A 25,330-nucleotide genomic window follows, 5' to 3' on the forward strand; every position below is an offset into this window, starting at 1 on the left:
TTCTTTCTCTTTGTTCCAGCACGCATTGCACATCTACCGATCAATATGACATCTTATCCTCTAAAACATTCATAATGTCTGCTTCCTAGGATTCCGGTGGCCGCATGCCGCGTGCAGCCTGCATCTTCTTTCCTTTGTAGTTGGTGGTCTCACGGATCTGCCTCTCTTTAACGGGGCTGCTGGTTGCCATTCTCTGAAGAAAGACAAATATTGTTTGGGCTGTCAACAGTGAATGACAAGCTCGGAGGGGAGAAAGATCCATTTAGGTGTAGATGTGTGGATTGTGGGGATGTGTTTCGTTATCAGAAAAGCTCTTAAAATCCCAGACCATGATTTATTTAGTGAATAAAACCTACCGATATTATCATTCTCTAAAGGTATTTTGATCACATGGGTCCTTTCTTGGAGAAAGAAAGGCTTTTATTTCTTACCCAGGAAAAAATCGCAGCAGGAACGGGGTGGTCTGCGGTAGGAAATGACACCCTGTGTGGCTAACGGCTCCAGGCATGTGTTTATCTGCATGAGGCTGAGCTGACTTGGTGGACAATAGGGTGCCTAACTAGCATTGCCAGTCAGGTACGTTCCTGGCCACCCCGCACAAGGAAAAGAAAGTGGCCGTGAGCGCATGTGTCTGTCCTGTGTATTGATCTGCCCAGTGATGATGAGAGCTAGGGGGTGTGGTTAGAGGTCACCTCTGCACACCAGACGCCACACACTCACAGTGTCAACAGCACCCACCTGCAGTGCACCTGCAGCAGCGGGTTCCAGGAGACAAGGGGAGGGATGCCGCCAGTCAGGGAGCCCCACGCATCCTGAAGCTGCAAGGAGCCCCGTTTGTTTTCTGCAAACACAGCAATTGATTAATCTCGTACCACCTCCCACTCACTGTACCATCCTGAGCCTGTCATGAAAATACATTAATGCTCTGGTCTTTCCCTGTGGATTCCTCTTGTCTCAAGAACACACTGCTCCCTGGTCCCAGAGCTGCCTCACGCAACTATCACCTTGTTCTCATGGCAGACAAGAAGGAGGGGACAGAAAGCCTTGCTACTTTTGTGAGGGGCTAGAACTAGGAAGGCAGCAGGCAAAATCCCTGCTGAGGACAGTTTTGGGACTGTGGCTGTAAGATTTGAGTGCCTGTAAAGAGATGAATGCAGGCGAGTTTCTCCAATGCCCCCTCTCATTTTGATGATCCTGCCACGATTCTTGGATTGTATCTACTTCTCATCTTTCCTCTTCTCTGTAATTCCTGAGCCATAAGCTTTGCAACCATTTGGAGCTGGAACCTGGAAGTTGGACGGAGGCTAGTAAGTTTTCAGAACATTCTCAGGAGATAGGTGCACAAATCCCATTACCGTTAAAGGGATTTGTGGGTGTAACTTCCATGCGGTGCTTTGAAAATTCATTTCACTCAGTGTATTGCAACACTGTCTGGGAAAAATAAGAGAAATCACTTCACCAATGTGGTTAGAAAAGGATTTTGGGTAACCCTTTAAGATTTAAATTTTTAAATTCCTTTTAAGACTTACGCATTTCCAAGAATGTTATCCCACATGATTTTGTTTGCATTGCTTCTTTCAGGCTGAAGGTAATTTTGGCACTGACAGCATTCCTAAAAATAATATCATTAATACGTTGCAGTGGGCCCCCTCCTGCCTGAGGAAGAAGCACTGTATCAACTGCATCCCCAAAGGATGACAATCAAACTGACAAGGAAAAAAATCACCAAACATGTTGTTGACTGGCCTGACTGGCAATTGAAGTTGCCTAGCAGATTTATTTTACATTGACAATGGTGGTTCAAGTTAAATAGCAAACTAGTTGCTGACCAAGGACATATTCATAGAGACTAAAGGCTGCTTACAAAGGGAAGTGTGTATTCATGAGTGAACCTTGACAATGTTTAGTAAGTAAGTGATTCTGTAGCCTGCCTGTCCTGTTCAGTCTTGGCTAAATAGTGGTTCACTTGGAAACCTCACAGGGCCAATGTCCTCCAGTGAGAACTCTGAATGGTGTCTCTAGGAGGGCAGTATGGGAATTCATAACTCTGACTCTGAAGTTACATGTGTCTGGGTCTAAATCCCAGATTTCCCACTTACTGGCTGAGTTGTCTTGGGCAAGTCACTTAACCTGTCTAAGCCTCAATTTCTTTATCTATAAAATATGGATTATATTACCACCTCATCGAGTGAGAATGAAGAAGAAAAAGTAAGTTTTCATCCTTTTCAAAATCCTCCAGCGTCATCCCTTCTCTTCCAAACAAAAGGCAAAGCTCCCCAAAGGCAGCTACTTCTTCACCCTGCCTGTCCCTTCACCTGCCACTCCCCCTTTCCACTAACTCCACTCCCCTTTGGCATGCTTTTCCCCAGACGTTAGCATAAACTGCTTTCTCGATTCCTTTATGTCTTTGCTCAAATGTTACGTATCACAAACGCCATCCTTGACCAAACTACATTAAATGAAAAAAAGAAGAAATTTTCAATTCATCCCCTACTTCCAAGTGCCTCTGAACCCTAAACCCGGCTTTTCACTTCCGTGTTTAGTTTCTACACCTGCCCCTAGAATGTAGGTTCCATGACAGCGAGGATTTCGTCTTGTTAAAACTGCTTTACTCCTGGTGCCTAGGACGCATCTGACACCCAGTGGGTGTTTAGTAAATATGTGCTGAATGGTAAATTATGAATACATTATGCTGCATGCAAATAAGGAACCCAATACCTGGCACACAGTCAAAATGAACGTTAATTGTCACTATCACCATTGAGTAGACTTACTCACATGTGTTAATTTTCACTGCTGATTGCAAAGGGGCCTTTGCAGGTTGCCTGTGCAAGTTCAGGGTAAGCAGTTGTGCATGTTAGCCCTGATTATTCCACTGTGGTTCTCTCCTCCCAGCAGTGGCACTTTTGGAATTGGTATATTTCCCCCAGGAGCCCCGACATTGTTGATTTGATTGGCTGGTGCAGAGGCAGGGAGACCCAGTCCTGACCCTTTCTGTCATCCTACCTGGTCTCTGAATGAGCTCTGTCATCATCTCTAAGGCCCTTGTGAATCTGATGGCATGCTGAGCCCCAAGACCCAGCAGGCATGGCTTTCTCCTCCTGCTCCCTAAGCTCTGCGTGGCCTGAAGTCTTCCATTTTCAAAGGGAAAGCCCAATCTCCTCCTCGGGTTATGTATCGACAAGCCTGATCTTTAAAGGCACCCCCTGCTCCTGGGGGCCTGCTCAGCAAACACAGAGCATCCGTGGCCTCCATGTTTGCCCTCTTTGACAAGCGGGGGCTGAGCAGCTCTCTGGGAAGTATTGCTGACATATTGATTGACTCTCTTGTCAGGTTGATCCTCTGCCAGCCAATGAACACAGAAGGTTCTAAGTGGCACCCAGCAGGGCCCACACATTCCCTAATTACTATTTCAGACAACCCCCGTTCCAAGTTGCCACTTTTCTGGCCCTATAATCTCCCTGTCCTGTGATTGCTGGAGAATCCTTAGTTACTTGCAACCAACCCCGCTCCCTTTCTCGGGCGTCACTCCCTCGGAGTATTGCCTTTGGAACCCACCTGGCCCAAAAACACAGCAACTTCAATAAGAAAATATCACACCCTCACTCCATGTAGGTCTGTTTATTATCCTTACTGAAATCGGGGATCTGTGTGTGGTCCCACCATCCTGTCTTGGTTGCCTTTCAGAATGCCACGAAAGTTTTCTCCAATTAGCCAGAGGGATACTCTCAGAGTTTGGCTGCCTATTGTGTTTTAAGTGGCTGACTTCCCAGCTACCACCTGGATTCCACGAGTTGCCACTCGGAGTCCTTCCCCATCCCATCCTTAGTGACCCATGGAGCCCGAGGGTCTCTCTGAAGCAAAGCCTGTCAGATCATGATGAATTGTACATTTTGGCTGTCAGTGACGGGGAGGAATGTTAGGGAGAGGTCCTCCCAAACTCATTTCACTTTTGACCCTCAGATGATCTGGACCAGACCTTTTGGGATGAACTGCTAGAGCATTCAAGGTGGGGCGGGAGAGGGAACCACCCCAGTGCATCCAGGATCTCTTGAGGAGTCCAGCATTTATGTGAAATCTTGATATGAAGCAGCAATAACTCTGGCTACTCTGAGGTTTCTCAGCTTTCTTTTTTTTTAATTAATTAAATTTTTGTTAGAGATAGGGTCTTCCTATGTTACACAGGCTGGTCTTAAACACCCAGCCTCAAGCAATCCTCTTGCCTCAACCTCCCAAAGCGCTGGGATGATAGGCGTGAGCCACCCCATCCAGCTCAGCTTTCTAAGTCTGGTTCTGAGAGTAAATTAAAATTGGAGGTATTATGGCATCACATTTAAAGTGCTGTTTTTTGTTGTTTTTCATAGAAACAAATACAGTGGCCCAAAGTATGTGCTAATTCTCTCTGGCTGAGTTTCAGAAAGGATCCAATAAAACCTAAAGGAAAGCACAGAGATTTGCTGTATAAAAATGCCATTTCCTAGTTTCCTTATGGGTGAAAGTATCAGTCAAGGTAGCCTCAGACATGCTGCTGTAACAACAACCCCAAACTCTCAGTGGCTTACAACAGTAACAGTTCATGTCTTCACACATGCTGTATTCTATCACTGGTCAGCCATGGCTGTAGCCCACGTCATCTTCAGTGAAGACCCAGAATGACTGTGTGATTAAGTATGTGCTGAATTCAACAGGATAAAGATATCTAACCCCTCTCAGGAAGGAGTGTGGTCATTCACCAACCCCAATGAGATTATTATGAGTTTTGAAACAAAGATGAGGCTTGCTGAGACTCCATTGCCCATAGAATCTGTAACCAGATCACTGTGAAATATGAAGCAGATAGCCACCTCCCACAGTAATTTCCTTCTGATTCTGAAATCCCCCTGTTCTCAAACTTCACAGTCAATAGTTTCCTCATCTGTGAAATGGGGATAATAGTACCTACCTGTGAGTCTTAAGATAATGCCTTTAGAATGTCTACTGTGGTACCTGGCCATAGAAAAGGTTCAATGGTGGCGGGGCGAAGTGACTCACGCCTGTAATCCCAGCACTTTGGGAGGCTGAGGTGGATGGATCACAAGGTCAGAAGATCGAGACCATCCTGGCTAACACGGTGAAACCCTGTCTCTACTAAAAACACAAAAACAAAATTAGCCAAGTGTGGTGGCGGCGCCTGTGCTCCCAGATACTCAGGAGGCTGAGGCAAGAGAATGGCATGAACCCAGGAGGCAGAGCCTGCAGTGAGCGGAGATCGCGCCACTGCGCTAAAAGAAAAGGTGCAATGATTGGCAGCAGGTGTTGATATACTGATAACTAAAATATCCTTCCGTTTGCAAACTACTCCATATTGCTACCAGCACTGTTTTATCCTATCTTCTATGCCTCTGATTATGTATTTTTTTATTTATAAGCATATAACATCATACAATCCAACCCCCCAAATTTGCCCCCCGTGTATCATTATCTATTCTAATAAATATTGATGGAGTGCCATTTATATTCAAGACACTGTCAGATCTTTTGGGGGTTGCAGATGTGTAACCTCTCTCTGGCCCTTAAGGAGCCATTATTCTACCTGTACAGGGAAACCTTTATAAAAGGTAAAGGGAGAGATTGAGAGACTGATTTCTCAGCCCAAGCCATAGAGCAAATCAGTAGCAGAATAAGAAATAGGGCTCTCATTAGTCAGGAAACTCATTTACTTCACAGCTCCCTGGGGTCTTTATCCTAAGGACACTTTAGTCCCTCCCCACAGGCCAGAGAGAACATCTCGCTTTCTTACTCAAGTGAGAGAGAAGGAATGGCTGATCAAAAAAAAAAAAAGGGCCAACAAAAACCTATTTCAGACACTCCCAAAAAACAAGAGAAGGTGGTTATACCCCCGATATAATTCTCACTTATTTACTTAATGTTCAATTCAACAACAGAAAATATGCCCAAACTTGAGTTTCATTTTTGTTGCGTTGCTTCTTCTGGAAGGACAGGTCTCATATTCAGCAGATTTGGCTTTTCCCCTTCTCCACCTCCATCTCACTTTCTTATTTTTCTTCTCACTCCTGGGAGTTGTCTGAGAAGTTACTGGTGTACTCTGACCCTAACCCTTTTCACCTCATCTGTAGTTTTCTTATTTTCAGGATACTTTTAAAAAATAAAAATAAAAAGATGCTATGGAACCCAAAACAAAGAAAAAGTTGGGGAGGGGAGGCAGGAGGGAAGGCATCTTTGGAAACAGAGGAAACACAGTTGCAGGGATGTCTCTTCCTGTTCAGTAACATTAGGGGATTGTTTGCTTGTTTTTCTCCCAAAGCTGACGGTTGCAATATGTTCTGCACCTTAGAATGGCAAGATTGAGTGCTATAAGAGCAGAGCAGTTTTGACAAGAGTTTGAGATGGGGTGTTGGGGAGGTTGTCATCTTTGCCTGATGGGACCCACCGCTACTTCTGTAGATGTGAAATCAAAGCTTTGTTAGGCCTGGGTTCCAGCGGCACCTGCAGTACCTGTCAGTGTCTGTCTTGAGACTCTCCTTGAAAGAACCGCATCTCCAGTGCAGCTGCAGCTGGCCCAAGGTGAGCTTCAATAACCCAATAGTATCGTTTTTAAAAAAACATTATTTTAAAATAGCTAATTCCTTGGCTCCCTTCACCTGGTAATTACAAATCAGAAGCTATCGTTATCTTGAAGCCACCACGATTAGTTCTCATTTCCTGACCTCTGTACAGTGAAAATATGTCATTATTGGAGGCAATGGAATCTGGTCTCTTCAAGTAAGTGACCTACATATAACGGATAAACTGCAGGAGAAAATTAGGTGTTACCTTGATGGAAAGTGTACAGTAAATGTCACTTACTCTTATTACTATTTATCATCTCAAGAAGTTGTAACAGTGGGCCTTTCACTTTAGAGGAATATATGGAAAGAAAACATGGTTCTTAGATGGAGAAGAGTGTATGTGAAAAGCACACACACACACACACACACACACACACACACACACACGCAGACACCTTGCCACCTTCATCTGTGGCCATCAATCTGAGCTGTATTGTTTGAAGATAGCTTTTTAACCTTAATAGAATGCAGTCTGACTTTAAGTGGTGGTAGACATGCAGAATTAATTGCTGTGTGAACAATTTCCTAAGCATTGTTAATTGTGTTTCCTACGGTTAATTGTTTCTCCCATCCCCACATCAGACTCCAAACCTTTCCCTGTCAACAGCCCTTTCTCTCCCGCAGCGGTAGGAATGCAGCAACAGCGTCAACCTGTGTCCAGTTGAAATGCCAGACATCATTTGGATGAGAGACATGCAGGGGAATAAATTCCTTGCTTATTCTCAAATGAAGCATCTCTTAGATAAGGGCTTTGAAACAATACAGGTGTTTAGGGTTTGCTTTTCATTCCACTCAGTAGAAACAACTCACCAAGAACCATCAGGGATAGGGCTGTGTTACGTTTGCTAAACTCATGGTGGGGAGTTGACATAGGCAGGATGACAAGGAAGACCAGAAGTTTGTTTGGAGGCTTGGGGTGCCCATGGGAGTCAAGACGTCTGCAGACATGCTCAGTTCCTTAGCACAGAACAGGCAGTACTTCAGAACTCTGTTTCATTCCATACTCTGCTAAAGTGAGAGCGACAGAGAGAGAAGGAATAGTAATGTTTTCAGAAAAGGACCCCATTCCACCATCAACCCGCCAAGATTTTTCTGCAATGCGCTGAAAGGTATCCACTTATCATGAAGAGGGGTGGAAAGGAAAAAAATTCTGAAGTTTGAAATAGGGAGGTGGACTAGTACCACTGTAGATGCTGCTGGCTGCACTGATAGTTCAGAACAGGTACCAGCAAACAGGTACTATTTGGGTAGCCTCCTTTGAAGCTGACTTACTTGTGAGTGTGTAGTTTGGGGAAAACAATGCTTGTCAATGCTCCCAGACTAACAGTCTAAAAGCAACTGTGTCCAGAGTGTAGAAAAGGATGGATGTGGTCGAGCAGCACTCTTTACTGTGATTCGAAAGGGCTATTTTCGCTTCCACTGTGGCACCGTTTGGAAGATCTGGGCTGTGTTTTCTCCTCCCTCCTCCGCCCACTGTAAGGGATCCTCTCCCCCTGAGACTGGGAGCAGCAGCACCAGAAGGGGAGACCTAACTACTCGGATCTCTGCTTTCTGTATTTAGCTAATCCCTGCGGCCTGGGGCAAGCCATTTTTGACACAGCTTCCTTAAAAGGCAATCGCTTGGAAAAAGGCGCCTGGCCCTCCCCCTTGACATTTGCATTGCTGAATTATCTATTCATATTTTCATTACTTTGTCTCTCCTGCAGCAATGCATCTGCTCGGACTCAATTGGCAACTCCAGCCTGCAGATGGGCACACCTTTAACAATGGGATAAGGACCGGCTTACCAGGAAACGATGATGTGGCAACAATGCCATCTGGAGGCAAAGGTGAGGTTACAGCTGCTGCTTGCCCTCTTGAGGTCACAGGAAAATTCCGAGCTCTCGCCAGCTGGTTCAGGTTTTCTAACCCAAATCTTGGAAGGTATGCAAAAAGGAAAAGAAAAAGGGGGAAAAAATCGTTGCCTTTCATAGGTGCCCCCGTTAAAAGCTGTTTGCTGTTCCTGTCTGTTAGCTGTGTTTGGCTGGATCACTCAGAGCTGGCGTGGTGCCTGCTCAGAGCAATGTGCATACCTATGCTATCTGCAGTAACTGGCATGGTCCAGAGCTACTTGAAAGCATCCCAAGGCCTGTGCAGAAACAGCAGCCACAGCAGCAGCTGGAGTGGCAGCAGCAGCAGCAGCAGGAGAAAGTCCTGCCTAATCAGAAGGCAGAGAGCAGCAGGCAGCACATGCCATCAGACTGGGTCTTTCTCCCAGGAGGAGAGATGCAGCCTCCCTGGGGAGGAAGCTGCCTGGCTTGGCATGAAAGAGAAAGGCTCAGAGCTGCTCTGCTTTGGGGGAGAATAGAAAGGAGTTTTGACAACTCGGCAACAAAGCTTCTCTTCTCAGAACAGTGAAGGGGACAATAGAAATGTTTATTGAAGAAATCAGGCAACTGTATCCTTGCAGGAAAAAAAAAAAATAAAGTGCTAACAAGGTGCTAAGAAGGAGGAGAGAAAACAGAACCATGGGGTGGGGGTGGGGGAGACTGGAGCAATTAAGACAGAGCAGCCAATGGAATGGTTAGCCAGGCTGGCACACAGTGAGATATGCTCAATTCGGGATGGAAATCGCGAGCGAGAGATTGTATAAAAGGATTTCTCCAACATCCAAATTTCCATTCTGCCTTTTAGCATCTATAGCCACTTGACCCCCACATTTTGGAAACACCCTACAGGGATATTTCAAAGAAGGAAAAGGAAGCAGCATTTATTAGGCATCTATTGCATGCCAGGCTTAGCATTGTGTAACTTTAACAACTTTAAAGGAAGGAAAAATGTCTCTGAGAAACTCGGGCCCAGAAGGTTAGAGGAACTTACCCAAATAGGTACAAATTTGGACTCCAAGTTGTGCCCTGTGCGTCTTTGGGCAGGAGGTTGGAGCTTTCCTTCAAGCAGTCATTTTCCACAGAGAAGATTCCAGAAATCATCTGCCCCCAGAGGTGCACATTAGTCATCCTGAGATGCTAATGCTGCTTCAATTATCCTCCCCAGAGCTGTCCTAATGCTTTGAGGATGACTTTTTTGTCTTTTTATCCAGTCTTTAAGAATCGCTGTACTCATCTGTCATAATCATAACACTAAATTACCTTTAAGTAAGCATGAAAAAGTTTTATCTGAGGATGAAATTATATGCTTTCCATTATCGGGTAAGTTAAACTAGACCTAAAACTGAAAAATATATTTTGCCTTAACTGACCATGTTCTGCCTTAACTGACCAAAAGCCCAGAGCCAAATGTATTGACCTCAGATTTGAAACCTGGTCACCTCCAGTACTTGACACTGTCTGCTCCTTCAGTTTTCTCTAGGGCAATGGTTCTTAGCCATAGCATTTTTGCACCCCTAGAGGACATTTGGCAATGTCTAAAGACTATTTTGATTGTCACAGTTGGAGGGGGCATGGCAGGCATCTAGTGGATAGGGGTCAGAGATGCTGTTAAACAACCTATAATACACAGGACAGCCCCCTGTGATGAAGAATTATCTCCTTTCAAGATGACAGTAGTGCTGTCCTTGGAAACTCTGCTTTATGGGGTCTCCATCACGTTTTATCCGTAAATGTCCTTTAATCTACAAGTCAGCACCTCATCCCTTCAGAAGAATGCAGAATACACATGTGAAATGAATATGCATATTCTATCATTGGGCACAGAGAAATTGTTTATATGTGTATACATTCTGAAATTATATACCAATGCTTTTTGAGTAGTGCCCTTCATAAATGGGAATTTATTATCTCTACTGGCCTCCATAAATTAAGGTCAAGATCAAGCACTCCTCCCATTTGTGATAAGCCTCTATTTCTGCCTCTGCTCCCCACCAACTTTTGCATTGCACACCCAGAGAACAAGTCTTAAGAGTACAAGAGTTATGTGTCTCTAAATTAACAAATGAAGAAACACTTTCCATTGTGTCTTTGGAAAGACCAGAATTTTTCCCCTTATGTGCAACATGCTTTTGAAAATGTTGTTGTATAAGTCATATAACATTACTAGTTCAGATATTTTCCAAATAAGTTATGTGACAGACAAAATGTTGTTTTGTTGTTTTGTTTTGTTTTGTTTTGTTTGAGACAGAGTCTCACTCTGTCACCCAGGCTGGAGTACAGTGACGCAATCTTGACTCACTGCAACCTCCGCCTCCCCAGTTCAAGTGATTCTCCTGCCTCAGCCTCCAGAGTGGCTGGGACTACAGATGCATGCTGCCATGCTCGACTAATTTTTTGTATTTTAATGGAGATGGAGTTTCATCGTGTTGCCCACACTGGTTGCGAACTCCTGAGTTCAGGCAATCCTACTGCCTCAGCCTCCCAAAGTGCTAGGATTACAGGCATGAGCCACCGTACCGTAGCAGAGACAGACAAAATGTTTGCCAAATCATTGTCCAGTGAATTTTATCAATAGAATACTCAAGAAAAAAGTGTGAGAATTTAAAATTGCTTAGAGATGAAATAAAATTTGAAACTTAAAAAGAGATCAGATCTCTTCTTAAGTTGTTTTAAGGTCTGACTTATAAAATGACTAAAATGTTTTCAATTTTCTCACCCACGCTTAATTCTTTGATCAAAAGTGACCTTAGGTTTGAATTGGTACACCCAGTGACCTCCCGGCTCCCCACTCCCCAGTTCTATACATTTAGATAACCTGAATCAATTCCAATGGACTACTTTTCCAGTGTTTCAAAGAGACAATCAAGATATATTGGCAATAAGTTAATTAAATAACACCCCCTCCTTTTTTTGGTATACGATATTCCTTCACTCCAATGTTTTAATCAAGATACACCACACATTGCCAAGGAGGATAATCTCATTAAGCAATTACTGGATAAGTATCCAGCAGAAGCAAATTAAAATGTAAGCAAAACACAGGCATGTGAGTCCCATTTAAGATGGCACATCGATAGAGATTTCATTACCTGGTCTTTAGGAGTATTTACATTCTTCAGGTTTGGGAACAAGTCTAATAGACAGGGCAGCCTACACACTCTGATATGTTAGTGGAAACAAAGCACTTGATTAATTAGTTGGGAGAGTACGTTCTTTGGTCTTTGCCTTTCCCTTTTCCATTTGTTGTTGTTCGAGCCTTATTTTTCTTTCTTCCACTCTCCTTCAATTAAACCTTAACATGAATGGTTGTTGGCTTTCACATCAAGAAGAGGGAACACACAGTCTGCCAGAATCGCTCACCATCTTGTGTGTATTTCTATGTTAAAAGGAATGAACTCATACATCTTCATTACAAGGGCATGGAGAACTTTCTCTGTAGATCTGGGATTAGATAAGCCTTGAGAAAGACGATTCAATACAGTATTCTGACCTGGTCAGATAACATAAGGGAATTCAGTTTGATTGGCCAGGCCCAGGAAAAGTATACAAGAGATTTTAAAGGGCACATCATACGTACCAAATTTGTGCACAGATTTTAAGAAAGAATAAACTCTCAAGTATAGAACTGCATGGATCATTCTCAAAACCTATCACTCATTTTAGATTCAAGTTGCCCTCTATATCAGGGGTCAGCAAACTACATCTCATGGACCAAATCTGGCCAGCTGCCTGTTTTTATAAATCAAGTTTTAATGGAGCACCACCATGACTACTACCTGTTGTCTATGGCTACTTTCAGAATAAAATGGTGGAATTGAGTGGGTACAACAGAGACTATATGGCCCAAAAAGCCTAAAATATTCACCATCTGACCCTTTAAAAAAAAAAAAAAGTTTGATGACCACTCTGTATCATTCCCAAACCCATTTCCACTTTTCTAGAACTTTCCCTGTAACTATCCAAGTTATAGGAGACCAGAAGAGGAAGATCAAACTCCCAAAACATCACTTCTTCCTTCCTGACCAAGCCCTAGTTATAATATACTGTGGTAAATTTGCATTGGAAGATGCTCTATAATATAGGATTTTGGAGCTGGTCTGGTGGATAAAAACACCAGCACCATCACTTAGCAACTGTATGACTGTAAGCAGGTCATTTGTTCTCTCCCAACCTCCAATTCCTCATCTGTGAAATGCAACTCCCTCATAAGCTTGCTGTCCATCATAAATGATGTGACCCTTGTAAAACACTGCATGTGGCATCAGGCATGTAATAAATGATCCACGAGTCTTAGTTGTTGTCACTGATGTCATCGTTACATCTCTCAGCTGGTCCCTTTAACAAGTTTCCATGGCCTGTCACATCTTTTGAGAGGGTATATTTTCCAAAGGTGAAGACCAACCAGGTGCAGTGACTCATGCCTGTAATCCCAACACTTTGGGGTGCTAAAGTGACAGGATCACTTAAGGCCAGGAGGTCGAGACCAGCCTGGGCAACAAAGTGAGACCCCGTCTCTATTTTTAAAAATATAAAAATAGGCCGGGTGCAGTGGCTCACGCCTGTAATACCAGCACTTTGGGAAGCCGATCATGAGCTCAGGAGATCAAGACCATTCTGGCTAACATGGTGAGTCCCTATCTCTACTAAAAATTTAAAAAAAAAAAAAAAATTAGCCGGGCAGGGTGGTAGGTGCCTATAGACCCAGGAGAGAGTCAGGAGACTGAGGCAGGAGAATGGCATGAACCCAGGAGGCGAAACTTGCAGTGAGCCGAGATCATGCCACTGCACTCCAGGCTAGGTGACAGAGCGAGACTCCGTATCAAAATATATATATATATACACATATACACACATACATATATGTGTGTGTGTATATATATATATAAAATAAAACTAAGGTGAAGACTGCCTTCAAAATATCAAGATAGACAATACCACTTCACCTTTTCCTTTACCTTCTAAGAATTAACCAAGCCCCAGATGAGGATTTCTTCCCAACATTGGCTTGATGAGGTCAGCAGCAAGCAAGTCTTCCTATTCCAAAGGGCCAATGTGTACACCAAGTTGGCCCCCTGCACACTGCATTATTTGTCTCACTGCAGCTTGAGTTCCATCACTGCCAGCCTGTCTGTTTTAAGCCCTACCATTCTCGGTTTATAACTCAGCTGTAAACATTTATTTGTGCCTGGAGCACATTTCCTTCCTACCCTTTGAAAAAAAAAATTAGAATTTCCAGATGGTATGCAAGTTGGAAAAAAATGGCAAAGACTGTTATTCTGTTTAGAAACATGTTTTTCTACACTTGCCCTTTCAGCAAAAACTTCATAATGATTTTTACTAGTTGGCTTAATGCATGGTACTAGGAGCCAGATTAGCAGGGAGGTTGGTAAATTCTTCCGCTGGCTCTCATCAGCCTCTCAATGAACACAGCCCAGGGTTTTGAAATGATCACTTCCCTATATGGGGCTTTTCCAAAGTCGGTGAAGTTCCCAGAAGGGCAAAGGGTCATTATGTTTGAGCCAAACACCCCATTACTGCACGTCTACTGGCAAATATACCAACATCCTAATTACCAACCCAACGACTCCCCTCCTTTCGGAGGCCATGCTGTTCTCCATTGTTGCGGATGGGTACAACTTACATGCACTTATACTGGTGGACTTTTGCTTTTGATTGCCATCCATAGCCCCATGCTAAATTGCATAGTTTCTGTTGTACATAGCATCATGGTGGCTTGACATGGGCATTAATAATGAAATCCAATTTCCCTTTCTGTCCATTTTCCCATATCCTCATTGGCCACACTTCTCTTTCTGAATTGACTTCTACACCCAGATATCTGGTCTGTGATCTCTAAGTATGCACCTCTGGTATACCTCTGATATACAGTTGGCCCTTCATACCCACAGGTATCCACAGATTCAACCAACCTCGGATTGAAAATATTTGGAATAATAATAATACAAAAAATGCAAATAAAAATGATAGTATAAGAACTATTTACATATCATTTACATTGTATTAGGTATTATAAGTAATCTAGAGATCATTTGAATTATAGAGGAGGATGTACATAGGTTATGTGAAAATACTACACCATTTTATATAAGGGGCTTGAGCATTTACAGATTTCGGTATCCACAGGCGTCCTGGAATCCATACCCTGTGGATACCAAGGGATGACTGTGGGCCTTAATGCAGTCAGCACAGGGGTGAGCCACATGGGTTTTAGTGTCTGTCAGTTGTGGGTTTTGATTACAGATCTACCAGTAAAAAGCTGTATGACCCTAAGTAAGTCACTTATCTTCCATGAACCTCAGTTCTCTCATCTGAAGAACAGGAAAAATTGTAAGAGTATCAGGAGATTACATGGTGATTAGCAGCCACTCAATAAATTTTAGCTACTGTCAATAACAGTAAACTAAACTAAATATTAATGCAGGAGCAAGTTCACCTGGAGAGTCATAGGTGTAAATACTTGTTAACATTCCCAGCGGCAAAGAGTTGACTATTTTTATCTAATGCAATGAATTGAAATTTCAAAAGATGTAAAAGCCACATGTAGTCCCAAGAGCTAAACATTTTCTAAAAGTCATTATTGTGTGATGTTGTGAACACCATCACAGAAGCAGTGACTTTCAGGATGGAATTACATTCCTGAAGTATAGCCAGCCAGCAGCAGGGTGAAGGCTGATGGGTTGCTGATGTCTCGGATGAGCTGTATTCTTGGGCAGTGAATCTAAGGTCCTTGGAAGAATCTTTTCACTTATCTATTGGTTAAACGGAACCCTCAGATGGTTGTCCTGATTCCCAAATAAATGGAAACGAGGTGTAATGACTGTAGCAATATTCTGAATTCAATTTTATTTGCAATAGATAAAAATATGTGAGGCAGAATAATCTGCAAGGCAGATTTATGCCGAGGTGCCTCCGGAGTTCGGTTAAGTTAGGAAGTATTAATATGCGGCTTCATTTCCCTGGTATGACTATGAGTCCATTCCCTTTATCACTTGTTTGGGGAATAGTTTCGCTGTTTCTGTAAATGAATTATGGCAACATTTTCTGAAATGATTAGCTCCTAATGTGGCTATGGAAGGCTGTCGTTTTGCTCAACATCAGTCTTATTTAACTGGTTGAAATTTTAGTTACATGTTTCAGATATAGGTAATAGTTTCACATTTACATGAGCAATCTTCCGTGGAGTTATAGAGTTGGACTATCCTGTAAAATTGATCATTAGAATGTTGCCTCTAAAAACCCAGAAATCTCATCTCTAAGCCAAAGATGAACTAGCCAGAACCATTGTATCTTACGCACATGCTTCTTAGGGCAAAATGATCATCATCTACACTTTTCATTGTGCAGCTCTTGGATAGACTGAAAGATTTGCCATGGAAGCCCCAGCTCTGGGAGACATGAACTGGACTGGGTCCTGCATGCCAGGATGCCAGGCCCAGTCATTGCCTAGAACCCAAGGATACCAGTGAGATCTCACAGAATGATTACAGGATGCTGTTTAATGCCTCTTCTCTTGATGCCCCTAATTCAATCTCAAAGTGTATTCACAGGACCCTGGACAACAGGCTGCCTAGATAAGAGATAATGGAAATACAACATACACCCCAACTCTGATGTTGACCAAAGAATACCTATTATTATAGTCAATGCTTGATAAATATTTATTGCATGGAAGTATGAATGTATGGCCCACCCAACATTGCTTAGGACATTTCTTAATCATTGTTAAGTAAATAAAATCTGGTTGCTTTTCAATACAGCAGACTGCACAGAGTTGCCCATGTGAGAAGCAGCTAGACCACACACCAACAGCAGCAATTTGCAGAGAATGCACTGGTGATGCAGTTTTCTCTGATCATCGTATCTTAATACATGTGACCTGTTGTCTGCCCCTCCCAGTCTGCAGACGTACCGGCCACTCACTGTATATTGATTTCAGCTGCTCTGGAAAATGACTGCCAGTTTTATTAAGGCCCACTCCACCCATTGTCCCTCTTTCATTAATAGTGCCTACAGTAGGCAGCCTATGTTTTTTATTAGGCCATCACAAATTTAGCCCCCACCCATCCAAAAAAAAAGTAGTTACAGCTGTTTTTAGGTAGCACCACAACAGACAGGATAGAAAGATGCAGAAGTACCTACAAGTTAGGTACAATATGCAGAAGCACCCCAACATACAGATGAGTAGACGGACTCAGAGAGGGCTGGTGATTAGCCCAAAGGCACACAGCTGGTAGCTGTCAGAGCTGGGATTCAAACCCAGGCTGACTAGCTCCACGGGGCAACGTCGCCTCCTTAAGGCCTCAGAACTTTTCAATAGGAGGATATTCAGCTAGACCTTAAAATGTCTAGCTAAGCATTAGACATTTGAAGATAAAGATAGAAATCTTAACTACTTTGTTTCCTTGTTGCCTGCCTCTCAGTGGTGTCAGGTGAGGGACTCACCATATTGGTGGTCCTGGAACAGCTGGTGTGACTCAGGGAAGCCTAGCTTCAAGTCCTCCTTCATGGGACTCAGTGTGGCTTTGATGTTGCTCTCTTTGACCTTAGAGAACAACAGAGATCCATCCTCCTGGACATCGGCCCAGAAATTTGACCTCCAGGAATACAGTCACTGAGATGGTTCCCCATACTGGCTATAGCAATTTACAGAAAAACACCTTTTCTTTTTATCTCTTTGGAGGAAGTATTTGTACATTTTTCTCTTTTTCATTGTTTTTAAAATTACAAAAATTATACACACTCATTTTCAAGATTTTTAAAAAGTATATTTAAAAACTTTTCTTTTGCTATCATGAATATTTCTGTAACAACTGACAAATTTGAATAAGACCTGTAGATCATAGTCATGCATGGCAAAACAGTGTTTCAGTCAACGACTGGCCACACATTCAGCACTGGTCCCATAAGATTATAATGGGGCTAAAAAATTCCTATCACCTGGCAACATCTTAGCTGTCATAATGTTATAGTATAGTTACTTTTTTATTAATTTAGTGTAGCCTAAGTCTATAGTATTTACAAGGTCAAAAGTAGTGTACAGTAATGTCCTAGCCCTTCACATTCACTCACCACTCACTCACTGACTTAACCAAAGCAACTTCCAGTCCTGCAAATTCCATTCATGGTATGTGTCCTATACAGGTGTACCATTCTTTTTTTAATCTCTCATACCATATTTTTTACTGTCTTTTCTATGTTTAGATACACAAGTACCACTGAGTTACAGTTGCCTGCAGTATTCAATACCGTAACATGCTGTACACATTTATAACCTAGGAGCAGTAGGCTATACCATATAGCCTAGGTATGTAATAAGCTACATCATCTAGGTTTGTGTGAGTATACTTACACAACTATGAAATTGCCTAAGAATGTACTCCTCAGAATGTATCCCTGTTGTTAAGTGACTCATGACTGTATATAGAGAGAGAGAGAAAGACTTCATGTAAAAATATATATATGTACATATATTTGAGTAAAAAGTGAAAACCCCTCTTTGCAAAAGTGTAATTCAGTTACACACCTGAAGAACTTAATTTGAAAGCAAACACTAGCTTGTTTAACAATATGGATATCTTCTGTTAAATAAATCAAGCTTGTGAAAGTGAAGTCACCTGTTAATCAACAAAGCCTAAAAGCTTTCTAATAATTCCTTCTCCCTCCTGCCAAACCCCTACCCTGTCCTCTCGCCACGCGCGCGCGCGCGCACACACACACACACACACACACTCGCACTTCTTCATAGCATATACCCAGCAATGATCCTCCTGACCCACTCTAGAGACCACAATAGGCTAATGAGGAATGCCATTTAAGATATCTTTGGGTCCAAGCCACTCTTATATAGATATGGACATTGAGACTTTGAGAAATACACCTGCCTAAAACTAGCTAGATGCTTAGTAACAAGGATGGAACTTCAACAGAATCGTTCATTTACACCTGTTCCTTCCACAAACATTTCAAAGTCATTAAGTCATGACTAGGACTCTTGACTTTTGGTTCTTAATCTAAGGATTTTCTCCCTGTATCACGTCTCTCCCAGTCTGTTTGTTTGTTGTAAGATTTTACACAAAAGGCAAATTAAGCATTTACTCATGACTCTTCAAAAGGATCCACAAGAGGCCGGGCGCGGTGGCTCAAGCCTGTAATCCCAGCACTTTGGGAGGCCGAGGCGGGTGGATCACTAGGTCAGGAGATCGAGACTATCCTGGCTAACATGGTGAAACCCGGCTCTACTAAAAATACAAAAAACTAGCAGGGCGTGGTGGCGGGCGCCTGTAGTCCCAGCTACTTGGGAGGCTGAGGCGGGAGAATGGCGTGAACCCGGGAGGCGGAGCTTGCAGTGAGCCGAGATCACGCCACTGCACTCCAGCCTGGGAGACACAGCGAGACTCCGTCTCAAAAAAAAAAAAAAAAGGATCCACAAGAAAAGTTCTTTCAATAGTAAATTTCATATAGAGCTTCCAAAAGGTTATTTTATTTAATAAATAAAATTCAGTTTACATGTAGTCAGGTTCTAACTGAGGTCTGAAGGGAGTCAATGGGAGAGTGGTGGGTAGCTGGAAGAGCACTCGAAGAATCATAGACAGTTTCAACACGGCTTTACTCTCTCTCTCCAGGCACGAGTGAGCCTGGGTGCGAGCCTGGGTGCAAGCTGTATGTACAACATCAGCAGGGTAGTTATACCTTTTACAGGCAGCAGTAGCTCCCAGCCAAGCATGAGCTCACGTGAGTGGTTACCTAATGCACCTCATGTGGCATGATTACATAATAAGTGGAGCTGTGCGCCTGTGCTCCAAACTTGCTGAGTCATGCATGACAGGATGTATCCCTTGGCCTATTCTTGATGACAGCATATCCATTTTCCTTACTCATGTAGATTTTCAAAGTAAATCTTTGTTAAGGCTCTCACTTTACCCTGTCATCACAGGGGTTTAGTTATAATACCCCACCAGATGGGTTTGTATAGTTTGATCCAGTTCAATAAGCATTTATAGATCACTTACAGTTGCCAGGTGCAAAGCTTAGATAACCTAGAGATGAATCTGCATCTCTGCCTGACCTCAGGGAGCACAGTATCCAGAGACAGAGACTTAGGCAGGCATGCAAAATCAAGTACAATACCTAACAACAGCTGCTGTGGGCAGCAGAAAAGCGTAATTGCTATAGAAACACAAAGAAAACTATTTTTCTGGCTGAGGAGAGTGGTTGGGGTGGTGTTGTAAAGGAACGTACAGCTTTAGTGTGAAGGTGCACTTGACCTGAACCAGGCCGTGACTCCCAGTTTTAAGCTTGTCCCCATAAATGAGTCTATTCCAGAAGAATTAGACTCTTGATAGAGAGCTAGATATATACAAATAGACACATAGACATTCATGTATATTACATGTGCACACACTATTTTTTGTCTTTTAGAGAATTCCTTACTCTGCAAAGAAAGCCACATGCTTTCCCACATAGTTTTGCATCCTTTTTTTCATTCCATGTAAGAACTTAGCAATTATTGCACTATTATTTCATGCTGGGCACTATACTAATCTCTCTTTTGTGTACTTCTACTTGTCACACCCTCTAAGGCAGTTAGAACTATTGTTCCCATTTTACAGTAAAAGCTACTGGAAATCCAGAGAGTTTAAGCAAATTGCTAGAGGTCACACAACATGAAAGAAACAGAGCCAGGATTCAAACCCAGTTCTGTCTGACTTCTGACTTCTGACTTCTGTCATCCCCGAGGTGCACTCCTTTATTTAGTGAATGGGATGAGGAAGGGAGGATCTAAAACCCTAGGGGGCACTGTGACTACTGAGAAGTAGCCTGTGCTGGCTGGTAGTGGGAGCTAATTTACTCAGTGTCCTGAAGCTAGGGCGTAGTAAAGGAAGAGGACCTCACTGCTATAAGAACCGAAGCTTTGGGGCTCCTTGTCTGAATTTTCCAGAACAGCTGCTCTCTGGAGACAAGCTCCCTTGCACATCTCCAGCATCTGCATCTGGCTTGACATCACGATCCATTTAGGTTTCCACAGTAGATTAGAACACTCGTGGGTGCTGATTTCCTGCCTCTTTTTCAGATCCTGTCATTAACCAGCAATGCCGGAAAGCCCAACAGACATAAAGGAAAGCCCAGCTTATTAAGTTAAAGATGAATCATGTTTTTAAAGTTTGCTTTTTGTATTTATAAAGCATTTCTTTAACTTGTTGCCATGCTGATTGCTGGGGTTTCTTTTGGTACCTATCAGAGACCCATACACTCTTCTTCCGCAGGCGGCTCTCTTACTATGTCCCTTCCTTACCAGCTCCTTTTTATTATATCCCTTCCCCAAGGAAGGGGTGTCAAATGCAGCATTTTAAAGTAAAATTTAGTTTCCAGTGTATACTAATGAGAGCTCCTGCTCAACTTGTTGTGATAACAAGTGTTTCCCCCTGGACATGCCATTATTTCAGCAAAACCCCCAAATAAACAACACCCAGTTTAGGCTTAGGACCTTGCAGGTAACAATACTTATTTTGTGCCAGAAATTATTCTAAGAACTTTACACAGCCTAAACTCAGTAAAACCTTATAACAATCCTGTGAAATAAATAGTGTCCCATCTATACACATGAGGACACCGAAGCACAGCAAGATACACTTAGCCGGTATCAAAGTTAGAATTTGAACCATGGCAATTTCAGCCCAGAGTCTCTGCTCTTAAACACGATGCCATATTCCTCCCCCTGCAGGTAAGTAATCAGTATCCATTAGAAAGGTTAGCCAACATTTAAAAGTTCCTGCTGGATGTGGTGGCTCACAGAGGTAATCCCAGCATTTTAGGAGGCCAAAGCTGAAGAATCACTTGAGCCCAAGAGTTTGAGACCAGTGCCTGGGCAATATAGTGAGACCTTGTCTCTACAAGGAAAAAGAAAAAAGGAAAAAAAATTAAGCTGACAGGCATGGTGGCCCATGCCTATAGTCCCAGCTACTTTGAGGGGGCTGAGGCAGGAGGATCATTTGAGCCCAGGAGGTCAAGGCTGCAGTGAGCTGAGATCGTGCCACTGCACTCCAGCCTAGGCAGCAGAGCGAGATCCTGTCTCAAAAAACAAACAAAACAAAACAAAACAGAAGTTCAGAATGTTTGATAAATAAACCATCTAGTCCCCATCTGAAGGTCTGAACCACTCAGGACTTCTGGCTGTTCATTTTCTTTTTAAAGATGAGATGTGAAGGCAGCTTCCAAACTCCCTTTCAGACCTCATTCCCTACTTTTATTTTCCTAGAGGTCAAAGGGTTATTCTTAAGATCCAAACCAGTGTTTCTCTTGCTTTATTTTAAGTCCCTGCTGGCTTTGTATTGAGCTGCATAAAAAACAATCACCTCATATGTTAAAGAAAATAAGAGGGAAAAACTTTATATCTTCAAATCACTCTGTGGTTTTCTTTTATAATTTAGACATGAAAGACCTTCAGAGAACCAAAAGTGTCATCTCTCCATTTTACACATAGAGAAACTGGGACCAAGAGACAGAGTCAGACAGGTTCACTCACCATTTAGGCCAGTCTTTAGCAATTTTATCATTTCTCCAGATTATCTGAAACCTTTGCAATATCTGGTGGCCAAATGACAGATAAATATTTTTAGAAGAGTTAGTCCTTCACAGAATGTCGAGGGGAGCATCCTGGGCCCATCAAGCTGAAGAAATTTTTGGATCTACAAGGTCACCAAAGTGATTGGGGTTCCAGAAATGAAAAGACTCCCCTCAAAACAAAAATGACTTCAGTTCTTTCTGTTTGATTTCAGTTGGCTCAGAAGTTCTTAGGAATAGAGAAGAATACTATTTTATATTTCTTACCAAGTTCAGAATCAATTTGAAGGAATCACAAATGACTTTTATACTATGAGATTTTTTTTCCCCATTTTAGAGATAAGGAAAATGAAGCTCTCAGCGATTGATTAACTTGCTTTTCTTGGGCAACTGCTAGTCACGCTCAGCTTTTCCTTAATCCTGTGGTTGCAAGAGAAACCACACGTGGAATATAGGAGGTGCTGACTGGTTCATTGTTTTTAAGAACTCCACTTTAAAAATAGATATTTTCGGAATTCCAATTATTAAAGTTCTGAAGGATGCTGAGTGTGGGCAACCAATATTTTCAACATAAGCAATTTTAAATAATGCAACAGAGATGCATTAATATCAATGAAGGAGAGATGCTGTTTCCCTGCGGTTCTTAGACTTCTCCCTCTAACTCAAGATCTGCTTGAGTTTCAAATCTTCATTTTCTACTGAGTTGTTTTATTTATTCTGGGCTGATTTTTGTTGAAAATGTCAGAGTGTATTTGTGTCTAGAAAGAATAATGAAAGGCTACAAGAATTAAATTTGGTGCCAAATTAACATCACCCTCCCCTCCCCTGCTGGTAATTTTTACATCCCAGTCACATTTGGGATAGTTGGAAGCTTTACATGTATTTATCAGGCTCCAGATCTGATTATATTTGATCAGTAAAGAGTAATCACATAATTTTAGAGAGCATTGTGCCAAGATTTCAGATGCCCTGGGGTGTGCATTTATAGCTTTGTTATTTGAAACCTAAATGTTTTAGCTGTAACTTAAAAAGAAACTTGCCATGAGTTTAATCTTAATATTAAAACAGAAAAAAAAAAAAAAAAAAAAAACTGGATGTAATTAAACAGAAATACAGAGCGAACTAATGTATACACGTCACTGACTGGTATTTATTCCTTTTTTTTTTCTTTTTTTTTTTTCAGTGCCCTGGTCATTGAAAAACAGCAGCATAGACAGTGGTGAAGCAGAAGTGGGTCGGCGGGTAACACAAGAAGTCCCACCGGGGGTGTTTTGGAGGTCACAAATTCACATCAGTCAGCCCCAGTTCTTAAAGTTCAACATCTCCCTCGGGAAGGATGCTCTCTTTGGTGTTTACATAAGAAGAGGACTTCCACCATCTCATGCCCAGGTATGACCATGTTTGATGTAATCAAGCATTTTTAAAAAATATATGTGTGTGTATATGCATATATATTTATATATATATGTGTGTGTGTGTATATATATATATGCCACTTCACACCCACTACAATGCCTGTAATTAAAAGATGGATAATAAAAATGTTGGCGAGAATGTGGAGAAATGAGAACCCTTGTACATTACTGGTGGGAATGAGAAATGGTGCGGCTGTTGTGGAAAAGAGTTTTTCACAAAGTTAAACATAGAATTACCATATGATTGAGCAATTCGACTTCTAGGTGTATACCCAGAGAAAATTGAAAACACCATCTTCTTACAAAAATGTATATATCGATGTTCATCATAGTCTTATTTATGATAACCAAAGAATGGAAACAACCCAAATGTCCAACTGGTGAATGACTAAACAGAATGTGATATAGCCGCACAATGGAAAATTAGTCAGATATAGAAAGGAATGGAGTATTGTTATATGCCACAACATGGATGAAACACTATGCAAAGTGAAAGAAGCCAATACCAAAGGCCACATATTGCATGATTCCATTTATGTGTATTGTCCAGAATAAGCAAATATATAGAAACAGAAAGGAGGTTAGTGGTTGCCAAGAACTGGGAATTGGGGCTGACTGCCATGGGGTTTTTGGGGGTGGTGATAGTAATGGCCTGAAATGAGGTGATGGTTTACCCAACATAGTGAATACACTCAAACCACGGCATTGTAAAATCACAAAAGCTACCTTACAGTTATTCACAGTGTCCTGTGAATTTTATCTCCAAAAAATAAATGCTAATATCCCAACCTGATGAAAACAGCTTAAATAGGTTTAGGGGTTAATCATTGGTACTTTCTGTTCAGATGTTCTGGTTATTGGATTAATTTGTTAAAATATCACTGGGAGACATCTCACTGTATATGAAAGAATAATGTAACATAAACCAAATTCAGCAGATGTTTCTCTGTGGCTTCCCTGTACTAAGTTCCTTGGGAAGTCCTTGGCGCTATGAAAGTGAGATTATTCACAGCCTTGGAAATGAAGAGATTGGGTTACATTATGGATTTCATTATTTTTTCTCTCATTCTTCCCTTAATTTGTTCTGGTAGAAGTTCTATTATTATACATAACACCTGGGGTAAATTAACACCTACCTAGTTTGGTTTTCTTTTCCAATAAGAATTGTATATCCTGTGAAAAAAACAAGTTGGTTTTTCCTGCCTCGTTTGCCCTCAAATCCAGGAAGAACATAAGGTACATTAGGAAAAAACTCAAAACATGCATATATCCAGTCAAAGCTGACTTTGAAATGTGTTGGAAAGGCAATTCATCTAGAAAATTCAATTGGAAGAACTTAAAACTAAAAAAAAAAAAAAACCATTGGCAAATGCAAAGTAGTCAGGCTACAATTTCTTTACCTTTAGCTCATAGCAGACATTGCTAATCAATGGCAGCACTTTTCCTTACTGAGCCCAGTGCACACATAGCTCCCATATAACTCTCAAGGCAGCCACTACCAATCGACCATTGTTGACTCTCAAGATGAAACTGATTTGCAATCCCATCTTTACAGCCTAAAATGATCAATATAAGAACTAAAAGGACTATTTCTTTTTTGAGCAGGGAAAGCTGTGTAGATTTTTATGATCATACACAGCCCGTGCTATAGGGACCAATATGTAACGTGGTAATCAATGAGTCCTCCATCCATCCATCCATCCACCTAGAAAAAATATTTATAGGGCTAGACACTGATTATTTGGAGATGAGTTAACATAACCCCTGACCAAGCAGAACTCTTGATAACAGAAATCATATCTGCTCTTCAAAGAGATTCTCATCAAGACAAGGAGAGGAGTTCAGCTGAAAGGAATCC

The 25,330-nt window shown here is 42.0% G+C and overlaps 1 protein-coding gene across 4 annotated transcripts in view; it reads left to right on the forward strand.

Moving 5' to 3' along the window:
- Positions 1 to 25,330, forward strand: part of TENM2 (teneurin transmembrane protein 2) — a 998,748-nt gene that overhangs the window by 758,315 nt on the left and 215,103 nt on the right. For 2 of the 4 annotated variants that reach the window (XM_011997828.1, XM_011997839.1), the window contains exons 6-7: positions 8,315 to 8,437; positions 23,241 to 23,446. In XM_011997828.1, coding sequence (XP_011853218.1) covers positions 8,315 to 8,437; positions 23,241 to 23,446 — 329 coding nt within the window. The remainder of the gene's footprint in view (positions 1 to 8,314; positions 8,438 to 23,240; positions 23,447 to 25,330) is intronic. The other 2 variants (XM_011997846.1, XM_011997854.1) reach the window with 1 other exon arrangement.

The sequence above is a fragment of the Mandrillus leucophaeus genome, unplaced genomic scaffold, assembly GCF_000951045.1.
Source record: "Mandrillus leucophaeus isolate KB7577 unplaced genomic scaffold, Mleu.le_1.0 Scaffold115, whole genome shotgun sequence".
Taxonomy (NCBI): domain Eukaryota; kingdom Metazoa; phylum Chordata; class Mammalia; order Primates; family Cercopithecidae; genus Mandrillus; species Mandrillus leucophaeus.